The 22,607-nt window shown below is 36.8% G+C and overlaps 1 protein-coding gene across 1 annotated transcript in view; it reads left to right on the forward strand.

The window, feature by feature from the left end:
- The window catches only part of SEC24D (SEC24 homolog D, COPII coat complex component), a 99,976-nt gene that overhangs the window by 29,222 nt on the left and 48,147 nt on the right, over nucleotides 1-22,607 (forward strand). Inside the window, exon 8 of the mRNA XM_021684463.2 lies at nucleotides 1,208-1,335. Within this exon, the coding sequence (XP_021540138.1) occupies nucleotides 1,208-1,335 (128 nt within the window). The remainder of the gene's footprint in view (nucleotides 1-1,207; nucleotides 1,336-22,607) is intronic.

Raw genomic sequence — 22,607 nt, forward strand, 5'->3', positions numbered from 1 at the left:
ATGGCGCATAAATCCATTGGTCTTGCTGATCCAGCAGTACCACCTGGCACAGATGATCATGCTTTTCCTTGATGTACTTTCTTCACCTCCAGGACACCAGATGCTCCTTGTTTTTATCCTTCTTAGTCCTTTAACTGGTTTCTCCTTTTCCCCTGACTTCTTTATGTTAGAGGACCAGGGCTTAGTTCTTGGTCATCCTCTCTGGCTACAATTATTTCATTGGTGGTTTCAAGGTAGTTCATGGCTTTAGTTTGTTCTTTATAGAAAACTCCCAAATGTGTAACTTCAACCCAGTGCCCAGACTCACATATCTAGTTGTTTACTCAGTTTCACTGTTGGATTGCTTAATAGAGTTCCCAAAGTGGACATGTCCAAAGCCAGATTCCTGATCTCTGCCCACATTCCCATTAACACACCCTTCCCTTCCTGCAGCTTTTCTCTTGTCAATTGGTGGCAACCTCATGCTTCTGGTCCCTCAGGCCAAAAACTTTGGAGCCATTCTCAATCTTCTCTTCCTTTCCCACCTCCCATCTTCACACCTCGTATATCACTCCCATCAACAATCCATGTACTTCCAAAATATGTCCAGAATATGGCCACTTGTCAATAACTCTACTCAGGCTGGTTCCTGCCACCACCATTTCTCCTCTGGTTCCTGCATAACCTTTGTTACTTCTCTGAAGTCCTCACCAGCTGCTGTGCCCAGTATGTGCTCCATTCCAGCCACACAGGCCTCCTGTGACTCCTCCACCAGGCCAGACATGCCCTGCCCCTAGGCACCTGCCTGAGTCAATGCCTTGCTTCCTGGGAGTCTGCTCAAATGTTACCTTTTAGATAAGGCCTACTCTGTAACGGTTTAAAGTTGCAGTCTGCCTCCCACTACCCCTTTACTAGATAGCTTTTTCATAGCATTTACATCTTCTAATGACCCATGTAATTTACTCATTTATTGGGTTTAATAGTTATTGTCTGTATCTTCTGTCAGAACATAAGCTCTACAAGAAAGCAATTAGGACAGTGTCTTAGTAAACGTTCAGTAAATACAAATATAAACATAGATTGTAGCATTACATAATACTACTCTTTTAGAAATCATGAAGTTATACAAATAAGGCAATGTGTTACCTAGAATTATAAATATTTAAATATTATAGGGCAGATTTTTTTTTCTCAGCAAATTTTAAGTGTGTTCCTTTGAACATTTCAGGCAATGCTAGTCCTCGATACATTCGTTGCACAACATATTGTTTCCCATGCACGTCAGATATGGCCAAGCAAGCTCAGATTCCATTAGCTGCTGTCATCAAACCCTTTGCCACAATTCCTTCAAATGAGGTAAGAATGATAAAAACAGCAATTCAAGGGGTGCCTGGCTGGTTCAGTTGGTGGAACATGTGACTTGATCTCGGGGTTGTGAGTTCGAGCCCCACATTGGGTGTAGAGATTACTTAAAATCTTAAAAAAAAGTAGCAACTCAATAATTTAGCAATCCCAAAATTATTCTTTCATCATTATTTTCTTATACATTATTCTGTATTATAAACAGGAAACTGGAGAATATTTATATAATGCGGAAACATACAATCATTCAATTCACTAGGAAGACCAAAATCTGACAAGCTATGTTTTTTGACAACCTGTATAGCAAACACTGAAGGACAGGGTCACTTTTGGGTCTGCTGTAACAATGTGCATATTCAGGATATATAGAATGTCATGTAGTGGCAAATACTAAGACTTCTCATGTGACCTTTATGCCTACTTATTGGCCCCAACATCTAGGTGAAGGAAGCTAACAGAGCCTAAGGTCCATGGTCTTACTATAGCTGCTTTAATAGTCATGGGGCCAAGGTGCTCATGAACTCTTAAAGTCAGTATGATTCATTTGGAAAAAAGATAAGAAGTGGTATTTATTTAAAATTTCTGATATTGGGATGGTATTAGTGGATGTTGGGATTGAGACATCCCCCCCAACAAGGCTGCCATTCCTTCTTTTCATGCCCTGAATGGTGGATACACACATACAGAGATACAAGGTACTATAGAGCTAGTCAAATAGGTGAGGAAAAGCTTTAATTCTGGCTGGAGCTTTGACCATAATCCCATTGCAGTAGTCTAGTAAGCTATACTGAACCCTGGATTCCTTTTGCTCTACCCAGATTCTCTTCCCAATTTAAACCTCAGCTTGGCTGTAATGACTCTTTGAGGTTGGCTGATCTAACGAACACCTAACAGCACCTGAGCAAAAGGCAGAGCGTCTGCACAAGAGAACATATTTGTCCCATTTCGTGGCTGGCCATGCCAGCTGATATGGGCGGTAGAGTGGCCTGGGGAAGCGGACGAAGGCTTTACTTTACATCACCTCAGTGAAGGAGGAAACAGAAGAGAGACAGTGTGCATGTGGACAGTGGCTTTCGTACCCTTTGAGATGTCCACTCATTCTCCTTATAGTGTGGCAGAATGCTGCCTTCTCTTTGCGGGCAGAGTGAACTGGTGGGGTAGAGTGGGGCATAGAAGAGGCTGTTCCTAGAAGCCAGTCTTACATGCAGTATGGTCTCATAGTTGTAAGTCAAGAAGGACATTCAGTATTTACTTATTTTAAGTATGGTCTCTTATATGATGGTCCCAGAAATTTAATATTAATGTCCATAAAATCCTCTTTAGAATCACTATGCTTAGTAAGGATAAGGTAGACCAATGTGTAAGGACAGAGAGACCCATGCTGAATATAATGTGTATGTGTGTTTTAAATAATAGCTAGAAGTAACTTTTCGCTATTTTTCAACACTTTATTATGAAAATTTTCAAGCATACAGAAAATTTAAAAGAATTTTATGGTGAACACCTAGATTCTACCACTAACATTTAACTATCCTTGTTTTTATCACCTATTGATTTATCTGTCCATCAATCCATCCTTTTTTTATGCATTTCAAAGTAAATTGCGGACATTAATTAGTACACTGGCCACTAAATACTCCAGCATGCATATCATTAATGAGAGTTCAAAATTTTCTTACAGATTATTTTTCCTTTTGAGGCAAAATTGATTTACAATAAAATGCATGTATCTTAAGTAACCACTCACTGAATTTTGACAAATGGATACACCTGAGCAACCCTAACCTCTCTCAAGATGAAAAACATTACTGTCATCCTTAGAAGTATTTCATCCTCTTTCTGTCAACCTCCCACCCCTTCTAACAACCTTCTTTCCCTGGCAACCATTGTTCTGATTTTTTTTTTCCCACCATAGATTTGTTTTGCTTATTGTAGGTCCTCATATAAATAGACTTCCAGAGTATGCACTCTTCTGTGTAAGGTTTCTGTCATCAGCATAATGTTTTAGAGTGCCATCAACATGCCATTGCATGTATTAGTAGTTTGCTCCTTTTTTATTGCTGAATGGTATTTGATTGTATGGACATACTAGTTTGTTTATCTAGTCTTTTACTGATGGATATCTGGGCTCTTTCCAGTTTTTGGTTCTTGTGAATAAAGCTTCCATAAATAGTCTTGTACAAGTCTTTCTGTGGACATATATTCATTTCTCTTGGATTAATACCTGTGAGTAGTTTGCTGGAACACGAAGTACATGTTGCTTTTTAGTTTTGTAAGAAACTGCCAGACCATTTTCTTAAGTGGTTGTACCACTTTATAGTCCTTCTAACATTGTATTAGAGTGCCATTGCTCATTATCTTCTCTGTTTGGTGTCTTTTTTTTTTTTTTTAAATTTTATTTATTTATTTGAGAGAGCATGCATGAGCAGTGGGAAGTGCAGAGGGAGAAGCTGAGCAGGCAGCCTGGGACTCCTGAGACTCTGGGATCATGACCTGAGCCAAAGGCAGATGCTTAACCAACTGAGCCATCCAGGCACCCCTAATTTTAGATGTTCTGATGGCTCTGGAGTAGTATCCATGAGCTGTGTTTTTATTTCAATTTTTATACTTTGAACAAAATTTAAACAAGTATCAGTGAATAACATCACACTCACATACATACCACCCATCATTAACAAATGATAACATATTGTCATATTTGCTTAAAAAATTTTTTATGAGAAGTAAAAAACTTCATAGCTACATATGATATTTCCTTTATCAGGCCATTCCTTCCCCGCCCCCACCCCCCTTTTTAGGGGCAGACACTGTAATGAATTTGGTATGCATCCTCCCTATATGCGACTTTATATATTGACTTCATGCTCATGAATCCATAGTAATATGTAGTAATGTTCTGCTTTTTAATGACTCAATTAATTTTAAACAAGTAAAATATAAACTTAGATGCAAGGGGTATAGAATGAAAAAAAGACCCGTCCTACCCTTCTACCCTCCCCCTTACAATCTTTTTTTTTTTTTTTAAAGATTTATTTATTTATTTGTTAGCGCGAGAGAGCACAAGCAGGGGGAGCGGCAGGCAGAGGGACAAGCAGGCTCCTTTGCCTAGCAAGGAGCCCAATGTGGGACTCAATCCCAGGACCCTGGGATCATGACCTGAGCCGAAGGCACACGCTTAACCGACCGAGCTACCCAGGCGTCCCCCGCTTACAGACAATCTTTACCTATTCTTTGTGGTTCCTTCTAGAAATGAAAAATGCATATACCACCATATAAGTATACATCCTTTAAAAAAATAAATATATAAATGATAGTATAGCATACACACTGTTCTGCACCTTTCTTTTTCCAGTTAACATGTCTGGCACTCCTGCCATGTCACTACCTACAGAGCTGCCTTATTCTTTCCAACAGCTGTGTGGCATGATATATGAGTAAGACAAGCACTATTGTTACTGTATGTATCAATTTTAAGATATGTGAGATTCCAGAGATGTGAAAATTTAAAATACGAATCCTAAAATTGAGGGAAATATAGTAAGATGAGTGTGCCTGAGAGAATGTTATAGCAAACCCTTGACACATCTCCGAGGGGGGTGGGATTGCTGCAGATGTGCACTCTTACGGCACCCATTCCTATACTATCTGAATCATTTTACAGTAACCTGTTGCTTTCATAATCAGAAGGTAACACTTCTACCTTGAAAGAAAGCCAGGCAACAACTTTACTCTGTATCAATATGGGGATACATGGGATTTCTGCCTCCAGGCAGTGTTAGCTTGAGTGCACCTTGTTCACAGCAATGATGAATTTGCGTAGTTTTCAGTTGCACACTAGCAGAAACCTCTCCTCCCTGCCCCTCCCCATGAGACAACTGCCCGGGGCCAACCACCCATGGAACAGAACAAAACTCAGCAGTTCTTCATATCCAAAATCAGAATCTGTAACCACCTTCTTGTTTATCATCATTTAGTATTAACAATGAAATTATTCAGTAACGTGTTCCTGAAAATGAAACTTAGTATTGAGAAAACCTTTCAAATGTTAGTTCAAGCCAACCCCCCACCCCCGCCATGCATATACACATTTCATACACATATTAAATGTGTATGCTTTCTATTTAACAAAGTTGTTTGATCTAACCAAATACTAACTCCCTACCAGCATGAAGTTTTTTTTTTTCCTTTGGTGAAAACTTATGCTGCATTTTAGTCTTTGTGCTTCCCAAAGTACTAAATGGATGAGTTTAGAGTGATGGCTTATTTTTGGAATCTGACTTAGGGAGAAGCTCTACTTGAGAAAATAACATTCTCTATTCTTTTCATGTTGCTAGAGACTCTGCACACTGACCAGGTAAATTTTGACAGTGCTATTTTTTTTTTTCTATTGCAGCTCTCTCTATAGAAGAAGCTCTTCCTTTTTCCTTAGAACTTCAAGAACAGAATTACCTGAATATAATATACTTATATATTTTATTCTTTCTCTGTGTATATATATGTTTTCATTTGTCATATATATATGTATATATATATATATATATGTAGAGAGAGAGGTATAATTGACAAATGAAATTGTATGATATTTAGTGAATATATTATATTTAGGAAGGATTACTGTCTCTTACATAGCAGTGTCTCCTGAGTTGAATGAAAACATTCTCTGTTTAAAGAAGAACATTTACTTTTATTTGTTGAAATAGGCTTACAAGTAAAAAATAAGAAATATGAAAGGGATGCTAAAACATCAGGAAGAAGTTCCAAAAGTTCATGCTTTCAAAAAACTTGTCTTTCTCTTTGGGGATTAACTAGGCCTAAAGGACGTGAGCCACTGGAGAACCATCACTGTTACGCTGTGCTGATGAGCTGGATGAGGCAGGATTTGGGCCTCCTCGACAGACTCTTGTCTTGTGGCTTCCATGACACCTCTCTGGTGTATTTGTTTCTACCCCTATGTTTTTTTCCTGGTTTATAATGTTGGGGTTCACCAAGGCATGGACTTGGGATCTTCTCTCTTTAGGCTCCCTTTCCTTCCAAAGACTAAATATCATCTGTAACACCTGCTGCTGTTACTGATAAGAATAATAGTAGTCAGACTTAGGGAGTACTTAATGAGCACAGTTATGAGGGTTTTTAAAATGTATGTTCATTTATTTAATCTTCACATCAATCTGTTATCCCACTTTAGATATAAGGAAACTGAGGCACAGACTTAGGTAACTCATTAAGGCCAATGGCTGCTAAGTAACAGAGCTAGGATTCTAGCCCAGGCAGTGTGACAGGCAGGTCCTTAACTCCAAATCACTGTACTGTTACTCTCTCCCTCAGTCATCCCTACATATCTACATACCCAAATGCCTTCCTGAAGTCTCTCCTTGGGTACCTCATAGAAACCTCAGACTTACTATGTTCAGTAGTAAATTTCTGATCTCTACACCCTAAACCAGTTCATTGTTCCAAATATCCATAAGTGGTGCTATCATATATTTAATTGCTCGAGCCAGAAATCAAAAATAAACAATTATAGTTAATAATAGAAAATGAAAGATTTCACATGCTGATTTTTGATATTTATAACCTATAATCAAGAAAATAAATTTTAAAGAATCTTTCTTAAAGGTAAATGGGTTTTATGAATATTGTTATTCTCCATATGAATAGCATTTGAGTTTATTTTCTTCTACAATAAATGATTTGCTTATTTTTAGGTATAGTAAAATTTTAAGATTTTATTCCTTATCTGACTAATATTGCTGTCATTGCTGCAATTTAAAAAGATATCCCTAAAGATATCTTGATTTGGCATCTATCAAAAAGATTTAAAAAAGGATTTAATACAGTTGTTTTTTTTTTTAGTTGGTTCTGTTTGACAGAACCTTTTAAAGCATGCCATTGTGTTAGCAACGGCCTATGAAAATAAACCTAATCCAAGCAGTTATGATTAGAGAATGTTCCCTGTGAGCATTTGCTTTGGAGATGTATGCTGTTTCCAACGGCATATATATGTCATCGTTGTTTAAGATTTGATGTTCCTTACTATAAATTTTAATTTTTTGTATGTGTTTCAAGTGAAACCCATTGCCACATTCAGTGAAGTTAATTATGAGGTATTTATTCAGGCAAAGTAATTGGTTATCTTGTAAGCTCTTCTGTTTTTTTTTTATTATTTTTTAATTTTTTATTTTTTTTAAAGATTTTATTTATTTATTTGAGAGAGAGAATGAGATAGAGAGCATGAGAGGGGGGAGGGTCAGAGAGAGAGGCAGACTCCCTGCTGAGCAGGGAGCCCGACGTGGGACTCGATCCCGGGACTCCAGGATCATGACCTGAGCCGAAGGCAGTCGCTTAACCAACTGGGCCACCCAGGCGCCCCAAGCTCTTCTGTTTAGTAACTTGTGATTTTATTTTTGATGCTGTATTTTAAGAATGAAGGTAGACAGAGTATAGATTTCCAGTGCAAAAGGATTAAAGATTATACTTAAGTTTTTATTTTCTTCAAAATAGGAAATCTTTACATTTTGGACAAGTGCATACGTCTAATTATACTTGACATTAAGTTATTTCACCTATAAACCAGACGGCAGAAGCTTTCACTGCCTCTGTGACTAGATTCAGAAATATCTGTTTATATTTTTTTAGATTATAAAGATATAATAGGCAAAGTAATTTCCTTTCTTATTGAATTAATGTAGTGCAGATAAACTTTTATCCAAGCCTTTAAATATCACTTGATTTATAATCCCCGAATTACTCTGTGCTAGGAACTGAGGTGAACTTTAGGGGTATGGGGGAAAAAATAAGATCAGTTACTCATGTCCATGACTTGCAGAAAATTTGCCAGTACCCAGCTAATTTTTGGGGCAGTATGGAAAAAAACTCTGATGGGTTTGTTCTGTGGAGTTTCGGTTCAGGGAAGTTTTATCTTACTTATGACTTATAGAAGAAGTTTGTCCTATTATTAAACACTGCTTAAATTCTTTTTTCTTAATGATTATTTATATTCTGATAGATTCAGTAGATATGAAGAAGCCATTGGAAAGAAAAAGGAATGGATGTCAAAGAACTGACAAAGGGGATTAAGAAAAAAAGAAAAGACTGTCAGAGGTTAAACCCAACATGAACACATTACGTCAGGGGTGGACCTCATATATATCACCTGTGGTTTAATGCATCAGAGGAAAAAAATGGTCTCACTCTAGTATTATGTCTGTATGTTATCTTTTAGGAAGATAGCAGCTTGTGAAGTAGGTGTTATCCGAGTTTTATAGATGTAGAATCTATACAGGTTCTGAGGCTATTAAGTCATAGAGCTAAGAGCAATGCTGCTGGAACTTGAGATTTCAAATTCCAAGTTCTTTGGCTACATCTGCCTATAAATGATCTTGTTGAGGTTTTATTTAATTAAACACATAAAATAGCTAGCTTTTTCTTGCTGGCACTGGTTTTAGCAATGGGCTTCTTGCTCCTGTAAGCTCGTGAGTTATCTTGAAATGTCTGTCTTAACCTCTTTTCTCGAAGTCTTGTGACTTTAAGCTACTGCTTAGTACTTCTTGAAAGCAAAGACCATCCAAATCCGGCAGGAGGCTGGGCATGCAGTAAAGGTCCTAGATGAAGAAATGCACTCTCAGGGTTGGAGAGAGGTTTAAAAGACAAAAATAAACGAAACTACAGAATGGTGGTTGATTTCTAAATATTTAGGCCTCTAAATTAATATTTTTAGCACAGTAAATCTTTTCTTTAAAGATTTTATTTATTTATTTGAGAAAGCGAGTGAGCGTGAGCGGTGAGAGAGGGGGTGGTCAGAGGGAGAGGGACCCTGGGATCATGACCTGAGCCTAAGGCAGATGCTTAACCACCTGAGCCACCCAGGTGCCCCTAGCACAGTAGGTCTTAATTATTAAGTTCCTTGTTGATAAATACGTCGCTTAATGAAGTAAGGTTTTATCTTACATTGGCTATCCTATTTTTTTTTGTACTTTTGAATGACTACAGATTTCCCTTATAACCTCAATCACCTCTCTAACAAAACTCCGGGGGTAAAGAAAAAAATCATTTGAGAGATTGTAGATGTATTCTAGCACATAGTAATGAATACACATTTCAGTTTATTCAATAATATGTTAATGAGGGGTTATATTTCATCATAAAGAGTAGAACAGTGAAACAAGTAGGAAGAAATTTTGATCATAATAACAATATTTCAGGAACCAATAAAAATTGACTATTTTCTCCAAAGTACAGTAGATAGTAACCAAATGGTGGAACACTGGGTTGGGAGCCGGGAAATGACTTTAGGTTTCTGCTGTGCCTTGTATTGTGACCTTGGGCCTTTATTCCCAAGAGGGAGAACTCTGGCTCTGATGTCCTATAGATCTGGAAGGCTGCTAGTGTCTACCCTTCTTTTCCACTCTGTTGTGCGTTCAGCGTGGATTACCATGAATTTATCACACATCCTATATGTTATTAGAAATTCCTGTGAACAGATTTCACAACCCAACCCAAAGTAGTTTTGTCTATATTACATTTTTAATAAAAGAAATCTGGAGTGTATTATTTACTTAAAAAGCCCATGAAGATTGTGAGACTATGCATTTTTTACATAGAGCCCAAATTTAGCTAGCTTTAGTGAAAAACATGCCCTGAAATGAAATTGATTATGACATAATATTGTGTCCTTTAAAAAACTTTAAGAAAACTTATAACTTAAATTATTCTGAAATGAAAGCTTCAAGAGCCTGAATCTATTTTTAATATGTGCATTATAATCTGAGGTTGTCTGCCTGTGATGCATTATTTTAGAAGGTATTAACATAAAAACTTGGAAAAATAAAATACATGTACTTAAATAGAAATAGAATTATGAATATAACATTTAAAATACTTTAATATATAAAGTTACTTTAGAAACTGAATCTTATCCCTTAACAATTTTGGTCACTGTTTATATAGTGCTATGAAAAAGTTTGGCAGCTGAAGAACAGAATGTTGTCCCTTTTTAGAATGGTGTTATAGCAGACATACAGAGAGAGTCACATTTGTCAGGGCAAAGGTTATTAGAATTCTATTTTAAGTTACAGTGTAGAAGATAAATGCACCAAGCTAATTTTCTCAATCACCAAATTATTCATGGAAATCTTTTTTGCTAACTGGAGAATACCTCTTGGAGAAATAAGAAGAAAGAAGAAAACATTCTGCCTTGACTTAATTTTCAGTGAATGTGAGTTTTATGACTTTCCATGCCTGCTGATTGAGTGTGTGGCATCCATAACATAGGAGCCAAGACCAGTCTCACTGGACGTGGAACACTGGGCATTTGTGAGGGGCCACCCTGGAGAGGAAATATTTTAGAGCCTCTTGCTATCATTTTCATCAATTCTAAGGCCCACATTTTCACATTTCTAAAACAGGAATATCTCTTATTAACAATGACTTCTTAGCATTGTGTCCTGTTCAGTTGGAAGCTTTTATATCTCTTATAATTGAGGAGATTTTAGAATCAGTGAAATACACTATTTATGCCTTGCTTCATGGTTCTAACTTTACTCAAATTTTATGGATATTTAGGTAATACAAGGGCTTAAAATTTATGCGGTTGATATCTTCTTAGTGATCAAGTATGAGAGAATAAAATATTTTAAGGTTTTATATTTGAAAGCTTACTAGGCATTCCACTGATTAAAAGCAAAAAAAAAAAAAAAAAGAAAATCCTATTTTGAGAAGAAAGGAGGGAAGGAGAGTAGGAAAGAAGGGAGAGGGAAAAAACATTATGCAAACATTTCATGTCTGAAAATGACACCCAAGTTTCTCTGAAGCACAAGTGATTTTTGAAGTGATTCTTTGTCAGGAGTTTGAAGTGATTCTTTGTCAGGAGTTGAGCATAATTATGAGTAAAGTAAGCAAGAATTTTGGAGTTACATGAAGTTAGGTATACAGATTAATTCTACCACTTCTGGTAGTGTGACCTTGAAAGTACTTAACTTTTAGGGCCTCATTTCTCTCATAAATAAAAATTATGATAACTCTACTTACCTGATAGTTGCTTAAAAATAATAAGCTGGTGTAAGGAATGATAGTTACTCTTGTTATCATCTTTATCATTATTATTATGATTATTTGCTACACAGCATGAAATTCATCCATGGAAAATTTTAACTCAGCAATCATGATTTGGGGAGTGTACTGTATACAAAGAGGAGAAATATGAACTACAGTAATTTAAGCCTACTTGAAATGTATACATTTAAGAGGGATGTTATCATATACCTTCAGTGATTCTAGCTACACATCTTACCTAAGAAGGAGGAAATTGATATAGACTCCACATTTATATTCATATGTAAGTGGAAAGAGTTAGTTGCTCATTTACATTTTTATTTTATTTTTTTTGAAGATTTTACTTATTCATGAGAGACAGAGAGGCAGAGGGAGAAGCAGGCTCCCTGTGGAGCAGGGAGCCCGATGCAGGACTCGATCCCAGGACCCTGGGATCATGACCTGAGCCGAAGGCAGACGCCCAACAACTGAGCCACCCAGGCGCCCCCTAAATAAATATTTAGTACGATATTTTCATTACTCAGTATCATTTATATATTGAAGTAAATTAAAATTTTGGAGCCAAGTAATTTGATTAAAGTTTCAGAATAGAGATCGATAATGCTTAAACATTTATTGAGCATCTGCTTTGTATGTAAATGTTGTATTTGTAACCGAATGAGTTACAAAGTGAATAAAAGAGGAACTGACTCTCTAGGAACCAAGCTAAAGCTAGGACTTGCATTTTGGAGTCATCTCTATCGAGGCATCTGACATTTGCTTGCATCTCCATGTTCTATATCAAAGAAAGTATTTTCTTTCCTACACATGTGTTCTTATGAAAAATCACCATTTGGATACTCACTGGAAATTATCCTTGCTTTTAGTATTGCTGGCAGACAAAAACACCTGTGCTGACTAGGATAACTGTTGCCTAAAGGATTTCCTGGACAGTGAAATTCTTCCTAAGTTTAGCTTAGGTTTCAATTTTATCCCCTCCCCCCAAATGTTTGTTTCTTTCAATATTATCTCACTGTAAATGTGAAGATATATACTCTTTGTATGTGTATATATTTATGAGAGAGTGGGAAAGAGGGGGGATATATGAGACATGTAAAGAAAAGATTAAAATCTTTAAAATGTTATTCATTGTTTGGGAAAATAAGAGCTCATTGACTTTCAGGAAAAATATTTCTGCAAAATACAGGTAAAACAGAAGAGCCAAAATTGTAAAATCTGGTGTGTATAGCTATCATGGAACTCATCCACCAGAAATCACTTTTCTTAATTCGAACTGAACTACTGAGGTAAATTGAAGTATTTTAACATGGGGATGAAATCTAAGTTTCTTTTGGTTTACTATGTTCCATACTCCCTTTCTGCTACAGTTTTAAAAGTTTTGAAAAACTCTTATCTAAATACTCCAAACATAAAATTTTGTCTATATTCCCCTCTTTTTTTTTACATTTCTCCTTTCTTAAAGAAAAGTTATAGAAAATATGTATTAGCTCATATTCATCAATTTTTATTATTTGATAAATTAAGCAGTCATGTTTCCTCTCCTTGCAGCTTATTAATGATATATAATACATATTTGTATTTATTTCTCCAGATGCTTTTGAATTGGTCACATTCATTTTTAAGTGAAAAATCTTTTCTCAACTTTTTTTTTAACCCTATTTTCAAGTCTTTCCTCCAAATGGCTTTCGGCTATTTGCCCAAATCAAGTTAACTCACAAAGGATGATTTGCCGTATCACATGGAAGTGGTCTAGCCAGTATATGTGGCTGTCCACCAGGGATAGTAACTAAGCAATATTTACATTGACAGCAGATTGGACTGCATAAATGATTATTTATTCTAACTTATTCCAACAAGGATTTGATTCAACAGATATTTATTGTTCACCCAATATGTGCCATTTACTGTTCTTGGTACTTGATCTATGTCAGTGAACAAAACAGATAAAGATCTTTGTCTACCCTCATGGAGCTTACATTTTAACGGAGAGAGACAAGACAATGGACCTCATACTGAATAAATGATGTAATATGTGGAGGAAAGAAAAAACAGAGCAGGGTTAGGGAGATGAAGACTGCTTGGGGTGGGGGGTAGAAGGCAGGTTTCAGATTAAGTAGCGTAGTGCAGTAAGCCTGATTGAGAAGGTGTCATTTAAATGAAGGCTTGACTCTTTTTTTTTTTTTTTTAACTTTTTGAGGAACCTCCATACTGTTTTCCAGAGTGGCTCCACCACTTTGCATTCCCACCAGCAATGCAAAAGGGTTCCCCTTTCTCCACATCCTCACCAACATCTGTTGTTTTTGTGTCGTTGACTTTAGCCATTCTGACTGGTGTGAGGTGGTATCTCATTGTAGTTTTGATTTGTATTCCCTGATGATGAGTGATGTTGAGCATCTTTTCATGTGTCTGTTATCCATCTGGATGTCTTTGGAAAAGTGTCTATTCATATCTTCTGCCCATTTCTTAACTGGATTATTTGGTTTTTTTGGGTGTTGAGTTCAATAAAGTTATTTATAGATTTTGGATACAAACCCTTTATCTGATATATCATTTGCAAATATCTTCTCCCATTCCATCAGCTGCCTTTTTGTTTTGTTGATTGTTTCCTTCTCTATGCAGACGCTTTTACCTTGGTGAGGTCCCAATAGTTCATTTTTGCTTTTGTTTCCCTTGCCTTGGGAGACGTATCTAGTAAGAAGTTACTGTGGTCGAGGTCAAAGAGGTTGCTGCCTGTGTTCTCCTCTAGGATTTTGATGGTTTTTTCCTGTCTTACATTTAGGTCTTTTATCCATTTTGAATTTATTTTTGTGTATGGTGTAAGAAAGTGGTCCACTTTCATTCTTCTGCATGTCACCATCCAGTTTTCCCAACACCATTTGTTGAAACTTTTTTCCCATTGGATATTCTTTCCTGCTATGTCAAAGAAAAGTTAAAAATAAAACTACCCTACGACCCAGCAATTGCACTACTAGGTATTTATCCAAAGGATACAAAAATGCTGATTCAAAGGGGCACATGTGCTATCAATAATAGCCAAATTATGGGAAGAGCCCAAATGTCCATTGACTGATGAATGGATAAAGAAAATGAGGTATATATGTACAATGGAATATTACTTGGGCAGTCAAAAAGAATGAAATCTTGCCATTTGCAACAACGTGGATGGAACCAGAGTGTATTATGCTAAGTGAAATATGTCAGTCAGAGAAAGACGAATATATGATTTCACTCATATGTGGAATTTAAGAAACAAAACAGATGAACATAGGGGAAAGGAAGGAAAGATAAAATGAGATAAAAACAGAGAGGAAGGCAAACCATAAGAGGCTCTTAACTATAGAGAACAAACTGAGGGTTACTGGAGGGAGATGGGTGGGTAGATGGGTTAAATGGGTGATGGGCATTAAGGAAGGCACTTGTTAGGATGAGCACTGGGTGTTATATGTATGTGATGAATCACTAAATTCTACTCCTGAAACCAATACCACACTATAAGTTAACTAACTTGAATTTAAAGAAAAATAAATAAAGACTTGACCTCATGCATAAAGGAAAATGTTTTGAAGGTGTTTTCATGGCCATATAAAGAAGTGAGATAAATGGAGGGAAGACTGGTTAATTTATAATTCTGCCAGAGAGACAAAGGGAGTGTGCCCCTAGGCTTATTATTTTTAACACTTTCATCTTTAAAGTGTAGTATTTTACAGCTTTCCTTTGAGGAACAGAAAACTGCCAATTATTTTGGTATAGAAGAAACAGTTCATAGGGTTTTTTTTTTTTTTTTTTTTTTTTTTTTATTAAAGATTTTATTTATTTATTTGACACAGAGAGAGACAGCGAGAGCAGGAACACAAGCAGGGGGAGTGGGAGAGGGAGAAGCAGGCTTCCCGCCGAGCAGGGAGCCCGATGTGGGACTCGATCCCAGGACTCTGGGATCATGACCTGAGCCGAAGGCAGACGCTTAACGACTGAGCCACCCAGGCGCCCAGTTCATAGGGTTTTTAAGTCTAAAATATATTTTCACCCTCTGCATTCTTTTTTTTTTAATATTTTATTTATTTATTTGACAGACACAGTGAGAGAGGGAACACAAGCAGGGGGAGTGGGAGAGGAGAAGCAGGCTCTGCGCTGAGCAGGGAGCCCAATGCGGGGCTCTATCCCAGGACGCTGGGATCATGACCCGAGCTGAAGGCAGACACTTAACGACTGAGCCACCCAGGCGCCCCATCCTCTGTGCATTCTTATAGCAAATATGTCTTCTGCAAGTGGCCTATAATTAGACAACAAAATATAGTTCTCCCTTAGGGATAAAAGATAAACTATAATAGATCAAGGTTTAAAAGAAATGTGGGAAAATATCTCTCAACTATAGAATTTCTAAATATCATAGCCCCTTGAGAAGGAGTGTCTTACTCAAAAGTTTCCAATATCTGTTCCAGCAAAAAAAGTGATGCTAATCTTTGCAAATATACCTGTAACTTGAAAAACTGCATCGGCATACCTAATCTAAACTGACCTTTTTTGCTTTAGGACCATTACCTACCATTTATAATCTAGTCATGAACTAGGACTGCTGTTGAGGAAAACTGATACTATGATGGGCTCTTCTCCGATATTTATTTTCTCCTTTGAAACTCTGGATGCCCTCTTAACAGAAGCAGCCCTTCCTTAGACTTTAGCATATGGTCTGACTTGACTTTTCCACTAAAAAGACCTCCTGGCATTGGAGGCCCTGGGTAGAAGGGTTACAACTATGTTTGCTTTAAGATACTTTTGGCTATTGCAGGAAAAGAGTCTCCTATTTGTGCATATTTTGGGATGAACTTAGCATATTAGAGTTTATCATATCCAGATGTAATCTGTTGTGATAGAAGAACTGGCACATATCCTCAAGTTTAAACATGACTTCCTTTATTTTTTATTTTGATGTTTTTCAGACTTCTTTCAAACCCGTTTTTCTCTTCTTCTGTCTCTCCCTCCTTATCACTCATTAAACAAATATTTTTTGAGGATTTATTCTATAATTAAGGCCCTGGGATCCATGGTGAATCCAAAGCTTACATATAGTAATAAGGAGTGAATTTTTTTTTTTTTTTTTAAGTTAGAAATTTACTTTGGGATCCCTGGGTGGCTCAATTGGTTAAGTGTCCAACTCTTGATTTTGGTTCAAGTCAAGATCTCAGGATCTTAAGATTGGGCCCCTCATTGGGCTCTGTGCTGGGCGTGGAGCCTGCTTGGAATTCTCTGTCTCCCCCTCCCGCTCTTCCCCCCCCCCTTAAAAAATTTACTTTAAAAATTAGAACTAAAATATTCAAACATCTTTTGAGTTTATTTTTAGAGTTTTATGAATTTAATAAAATATAGATGATGAAATAAATTCTAGAAATCTCTCATGTTAATTGTGAAACATGTAGAATTCACTAATTTATAAGCAGGCTTCAAAATCTATGCCAAATGTACTGTTTTTCTAAAGACATCATTTATTTACTGAATGGTGAAATCTCTTAACTATCTTCTGTCAGAATTGTTACCATGTAGTATAACAACTGACTTGTGTGTGTGTGTGTGTATGTGTATGCACACACACGCATGCACATGTATGTCTTAAACATGGCCATTCAGGACGTACCTGGCTTTGAACGCTCTCCACAGAATCAGTCCAGCTTTCCTCTTTATCTCCCTTCATCTCAGCTGATTTAGGCTACTTGCCCACTAGCTACCAACATACCCCAGCTTTTCCTCCTGTGTTACACTATTCTTATTGATTAGAATTGTCTTTCTCTGTCAGTCAGTGAAAATATAACTCCTCATAATTGCTCATCTCTTCCTTGAAAGAAGCTTTTATTGACCACCCCACCCCGCTAACCATAAGTGATTTCTTCTTTTATTAGTGCCTTTGGCTTAAGCACCTATCATGAGCTGCCGTGAAATTACAATAGTGTATTTGTGAGTACCTGATAGATACTTTGTTTGTTCATTCAAAAACTGTTGACTCGCTACTCTCTCAGATGTTGTGCTCTAGGAAATACAACAATAAACACGTTAGACTTGTGAGTCATGGATCTGAGAATTTACTAGTGATATTGAAAAGTAAAGCAGTATGATGAGTGCTGTCAGGCACAAGATGATATGGGAACATACAGCTGAAATGTCTAAGCCAGTCCTCAGGGGCCAGTTTGAGACTTGGTTCCAGTTTAGACAAGGTCTCTGCCAAGTCAGGAGGAGAAAGGGATACCCCTTCCCTTGTAATAGGAGAGGGAGAGAAAGGAAAATATTAAGAAGATACTGGCAAATTAGTGGAGGAAAGTCAAGGGAGTTCCTCTCTGCTTCTATTTTCTTTTTGAACAAGAAGGCAAAATGATCTGCTAAGGGAGGTGGAAAGAGAGCTTATTTGGAGGCTGAAAAGGTATAAAGTAGCTCCTATAGAGAGAGAGGAAGAGAAATGACAGGAGACATTTAATAGTTACCAGGGAGCACTGAGGGCTTGGTTCAAATCATAGACCACGAGTAATGATGCCTTTCTTTGAAACTGTAGGCTTTTCTATAGGAGCAATCTGCAAAGCAGTTTCTGTATCTATAACACAGAGAAAGCAAATAGGTGGAGTAAATGAATGAGAATTCAAGCTGCATCTCTGCAATTTATTGGACAAGTCACTTTTCATCACTGACCTTCCATTTTTTCTGAACCCATGGATGGTAATGCCTACTCTCAAAGATGTTAGTATCTCAACATCAAATTGATATTTTTTATATATTTGAAAGCATTTTAAACTACAAATAATACTAGATAATAGTTATGATCTTACCTATAGGTTTGAATCAGTAAAATTTTTCAGAATTTTCCATACTGGTTGCACAAAACAATACAAAACACCCACCCCCCCATGGAAAGGGCCCATATCCAAATTAAAAAGATCTTCAAATCCAATGTAAGCTCTAAGATAGCTGTAAGAATAAATAGGCTAACAGTGATGTTGAAGAGAAAAAAGCTGAAAATAATCTTTGAGGTGCACTCTAACAAGAGGATACTTTTCTGGAAATATGAAAACACAGTTTTAGATTTACAAAGGCCAACTAAAAACATCCTTAGGAAGTATAAGTATATGCTTAGAATTATTACAATGCATTGAATGTTTTTATCATCAGGCTCTGTTTCTTTTCAGAAGATGCATAACATTTTTTTTTTTTTTAAAGATTTTATTTATTTATTTGAGACAGAGAGAATGAGAGAGACATAGAGCACATGAGAGGGGGGAGGGTCAGAGGGAGAAGCAGGCTCCCCGCCGAGCAGGGAGCCCGATGCGGGACTCGATCCCGGGACTCCAGGATCATGACCTGAGCCGAAGGCAGTCGCTCAACCAACTGAGCCACCCAGGTGCCCGATGCATAACATTTTTAAAAGGCATTCAGAATATATTCTTTCATCCTGTATTTGTTATTTTAAAAAGTCAAACACAGCACAACTGCTGTTTAGAAAATGTGTGTACAGTAAGTAGCCTATTGCCCTGTTCCCTTTCTTTCCATGTAGCCTGACCGAATGTCATATATGGCAAGACTAAAAATAGAAAACACATACAAGCTGCTTCTTATTCCTCTTTCCTATGGAAATGTCTTTAATGAGTGCACTTGATACAGACTCTCTTTTCATTCTAGCTTCTGGGCATAATCCTCTGGAATCTAACCCTGCTTGCCCTCCATCGTGCCTAATAGTCTGAATGTTTAACATTTTTAAAGGGTAGTTGTTCATCACAGGTTCTGGATTATCTTTTCACATACCATTTCCATGCTTCTACTTACATCCCCCCAATTAATCCAAGTTATCAACTGACCTCTTCTTGATATAGAACCAAAAAATAAGCAGTACTTCAATCCCAAGAAGTAGCTGCATGCCAAAATACATTTAACAGTATGAAACTGTTGTTGCTAAAGATACCTATTTATTAGTGATTTACTGAGGACTATAATTGATGTTGAATGTGGCTCTTTATCAAGCTGGAAGACTGTTTTACATTTCCACAGGTCATCTTACTTTAAAACTTTTGACCTGATTTAGGACCCACATAAGCAAAAATTTCTCTCCCTTACCATTAACTATGTAGCTGAGGTATTTCCTTCAGGCACTAAGTGAAGTAGACTGTTGGTCATGTTGGGACAACTGTATAGTCCAGGAGACTGATTACTTTCTTTGACCCTTCTATTGAAGGACATAAAGGGAGAAAACAGGGAAGAGAAGTTTATTTTAAAAAGGAAAATATGTATTTTTTCAAAATTAGTAAACAAGTATTAAAAGATGGGGGAAGTAGGTAGTTATAGAATTTGTGTGCATGTATTAGAACTTCTAGAACTCTTACTTAGAACTCTGGTGCTGAAAAATAAGGAGGCAGGTAGTGGGGCAATGTGAGACAGTTTCCGCCCAGCAATATCTTGGATATGGGCAAGTGTAACCTTCCTAAGTCAAGGTGTTCCCGAACTCTCGGATTTAGCCCCTCTATCCTGTTCCTCCCTTCATCCGCACTCCTGCCTGTGATTTGATGTTCCAACAGGAAGGTAGATGTTTGCTTTAGAAAATAATTTCTTGGGGAGCCTGGGTAGCACAGTTGGTTAAGTGTCCGACTCTTGGTTTTGGCTCAGGTCGTAATCTCATGGTCATGAGATCGAGCCTCACGTTGGCCGAGTTGGCTGTGCTCAGGAGGAATTTGCCTGGGATTCTCTCTCTCCCTCTCCCCCCACTGCACTCAGGTGTGTGCACTCTACCTCTCTCTCTCTAAAATAAATAAAAATCTAAAAAAAAAAAAAAAAGAATTTCTCCATCACAGTGTACTGCTGAGCACCATGATGCAAGCTTCACTAACTTTGCTTTGTTATTTTGGCCTTTAATGCGAATGTGACAAGTAGGAAGTGGACACTGGCCATGGGGGCATTTGCTTCCTCGGGCCACTCTCTTTCCAGGTCATCTTTAGGTTGCCCACTGTACTTTGGGGCTACTTATTTTCCCATGTATAGTCAAGGAAAAGTCGGTTAGGGGATTAGAAACTTAGAATTAAATTTTTCTTGGCTGTTAGCTTCAGTAATTTTGACAAATTCTGTAATTTCCATATAATTTATACTTAAGGTAGCCTGTATTTCATGTTTAATTTTGTTTCATCCAGGATATTTTAAACCATTATTTAATTTTTTTTCAAGTGAAGTATAGGTTTCTTAATTTTGTGACAGGAATAGCTGACATAAGTTTAGTTAAATGTTATTAGAGTTACATAAATGAATGTGGCATAATTATCTTGAGTATTTTATTACCTACTGAGTAAATTATATAGTTTTAATTTTTAGTTGCACAGTGCCATCTACTGGATCTGTGCTACAAAAAACCCTCATATTTTCTTTAGTTGTCCTGGTTTAGTTATAATCAGCTTTTAATATTGAGGTGCTTTCTGGTATTCATCTTTCATCTAAAAGAGAGACTAGCAAGACCTGTGTATTCAGACTTTTCTTAGCTATATAGATCCAAAACAGAGCATATAGGCTACAAATCTTAACAGTTCTTCACTTGGGATCTTTCTACATTGTACTTCATTTTCCTTGAGTATCTATTTTTGCTTTTGGGATACAATCCAAATCGTTTAACATTGCCTTTTCAGCTAAAGAGAACTTTTATTAATGATTATTTCATAACTTTTATATATAAATAGAATTCTTTCTATTCCTACCTTACTCTGTTAATTGCGTATTTGCATGCCTATTTATTTAATGTCTTTTCTATCCTGACAGATTGAATGCCCCACCAAGGCACATAATATACTCAGCACCTACTGAACAAATAAATGTTAAAGTTCCCTGAGAGAATGACAGGAATAGTTGGGAAACTGATAATATATTAATATAAGAAAAATTTAAAAATTGTAGTCATAGTACCAAGGAGTTATTGATTGATACATCTTGTTGTCTACTCCTTTTACTTGGAAAATTAACCCAAAAGTTTTTTTTTTTTTTTTTTAAATCACTTACATCATTTCAACACTGAACCTCATTTCTCAGTGAGTTATATTCTTTCTTGTGGCCCAGTGTGGAGCATGGTATTATACATGCACAAAAAAGAGACATTTTATTCAATTAAAGCATCTTAATTAAAATTAGTACCAGTAAAGGACAAGCATAGCTCTCGTAATCCAAAACTGCAAACAAAATTCTTCCTCTTCCTTCCTCAGTTTCCACATCACTTCCGTGTTGTATAAACTCATGCCACACAGGACCAGAGCCAAGAATAGCCGGATGAGGTTTTTAGAGCCAGTCTCTCCATCCTTTCACTTTTTCCATGTACGAGAAGAACAGAAAAGAAAGAGCAGACAGGAATATACTAGAAGCCAAAAGATTAATGCAATTTATAAACAAAATTATAGAATCTGAAAATGTTAGTGATATAATGTCCTTCGTGAAGAAAAAAAAAAAAACCTTAGAGATTTTTTAGGGGAAGTAATTTGATTTTTTTTTAAAAAGCTGTATACACTAAAGTTGAACTCAGAAGAAGAATAAGATTAGCTATTTATGAGCTCATGCAGACTACTGTAGAGCAGATAAGCAGACATCTGGAGAGAGCAAAGAAAATCTCTGATAGTTTGATAGTTTTCAACATGGCCTGAGAGAGATGAAATAAGGCAGTGTAATTTAGGAACCCTTGTCCTGTTGCCCCAAAAGAAAATGTAAACAGTTAAAAAGCTTTTAACATTCTTTACTGTCACCTCAATTGTCTGAAGACCTTACTTATCTATCCATCATCCAGTTTCCAAAAGACTGAAAATAGAAAAAATGTAAGTGTATTTAACAGCCTAGATTCAGTCACTACACGACTCCAGTTTACTACTAGACATTTGTTTTTGGTTCTGCAAGTTTGAATCTGCCAGGACTTGAATGCTCAGGTGTCAGTTGCCAACAGTTTCACAGTAATTTTAGGTTGGGCCTGCCTTTGGGTAAATCATATCAGTAAAAATAAGGCTAATTTTCCTCATATTACCTCTGCTTTGGCAAATAATGGCATCATATTTCTAAAGTCTCTCAGGGAATTGATTATAGTCTTTGAACTCTCAAAATAAAAGGATGAGACAAGTAAAGTTGGCTGGAGTGCAGGCAAATTGCAGACCTTCTTCCTGGTTTAATTCTTCAAAGTATCTTCTGATCTCAGAGGTAAAGCTGAACAGCAACAAAGGCATGACTGATAATTGGAG

This window comes from Neomonachus schauinslandi, chromosome 2, assembly GCF_002201575.2.
Source record: "Neomonachus schauinslandi chromosome 2, ASM220157v2, whole genome shotgun sequence".
In the NCBI taxonomy this organism is placed as follows: Eukaryota; Metazoa; Chordata; class Mammalia; order Carnivora; family Phocidae; genus Neomonachus; species Neomonachus schauinslandi.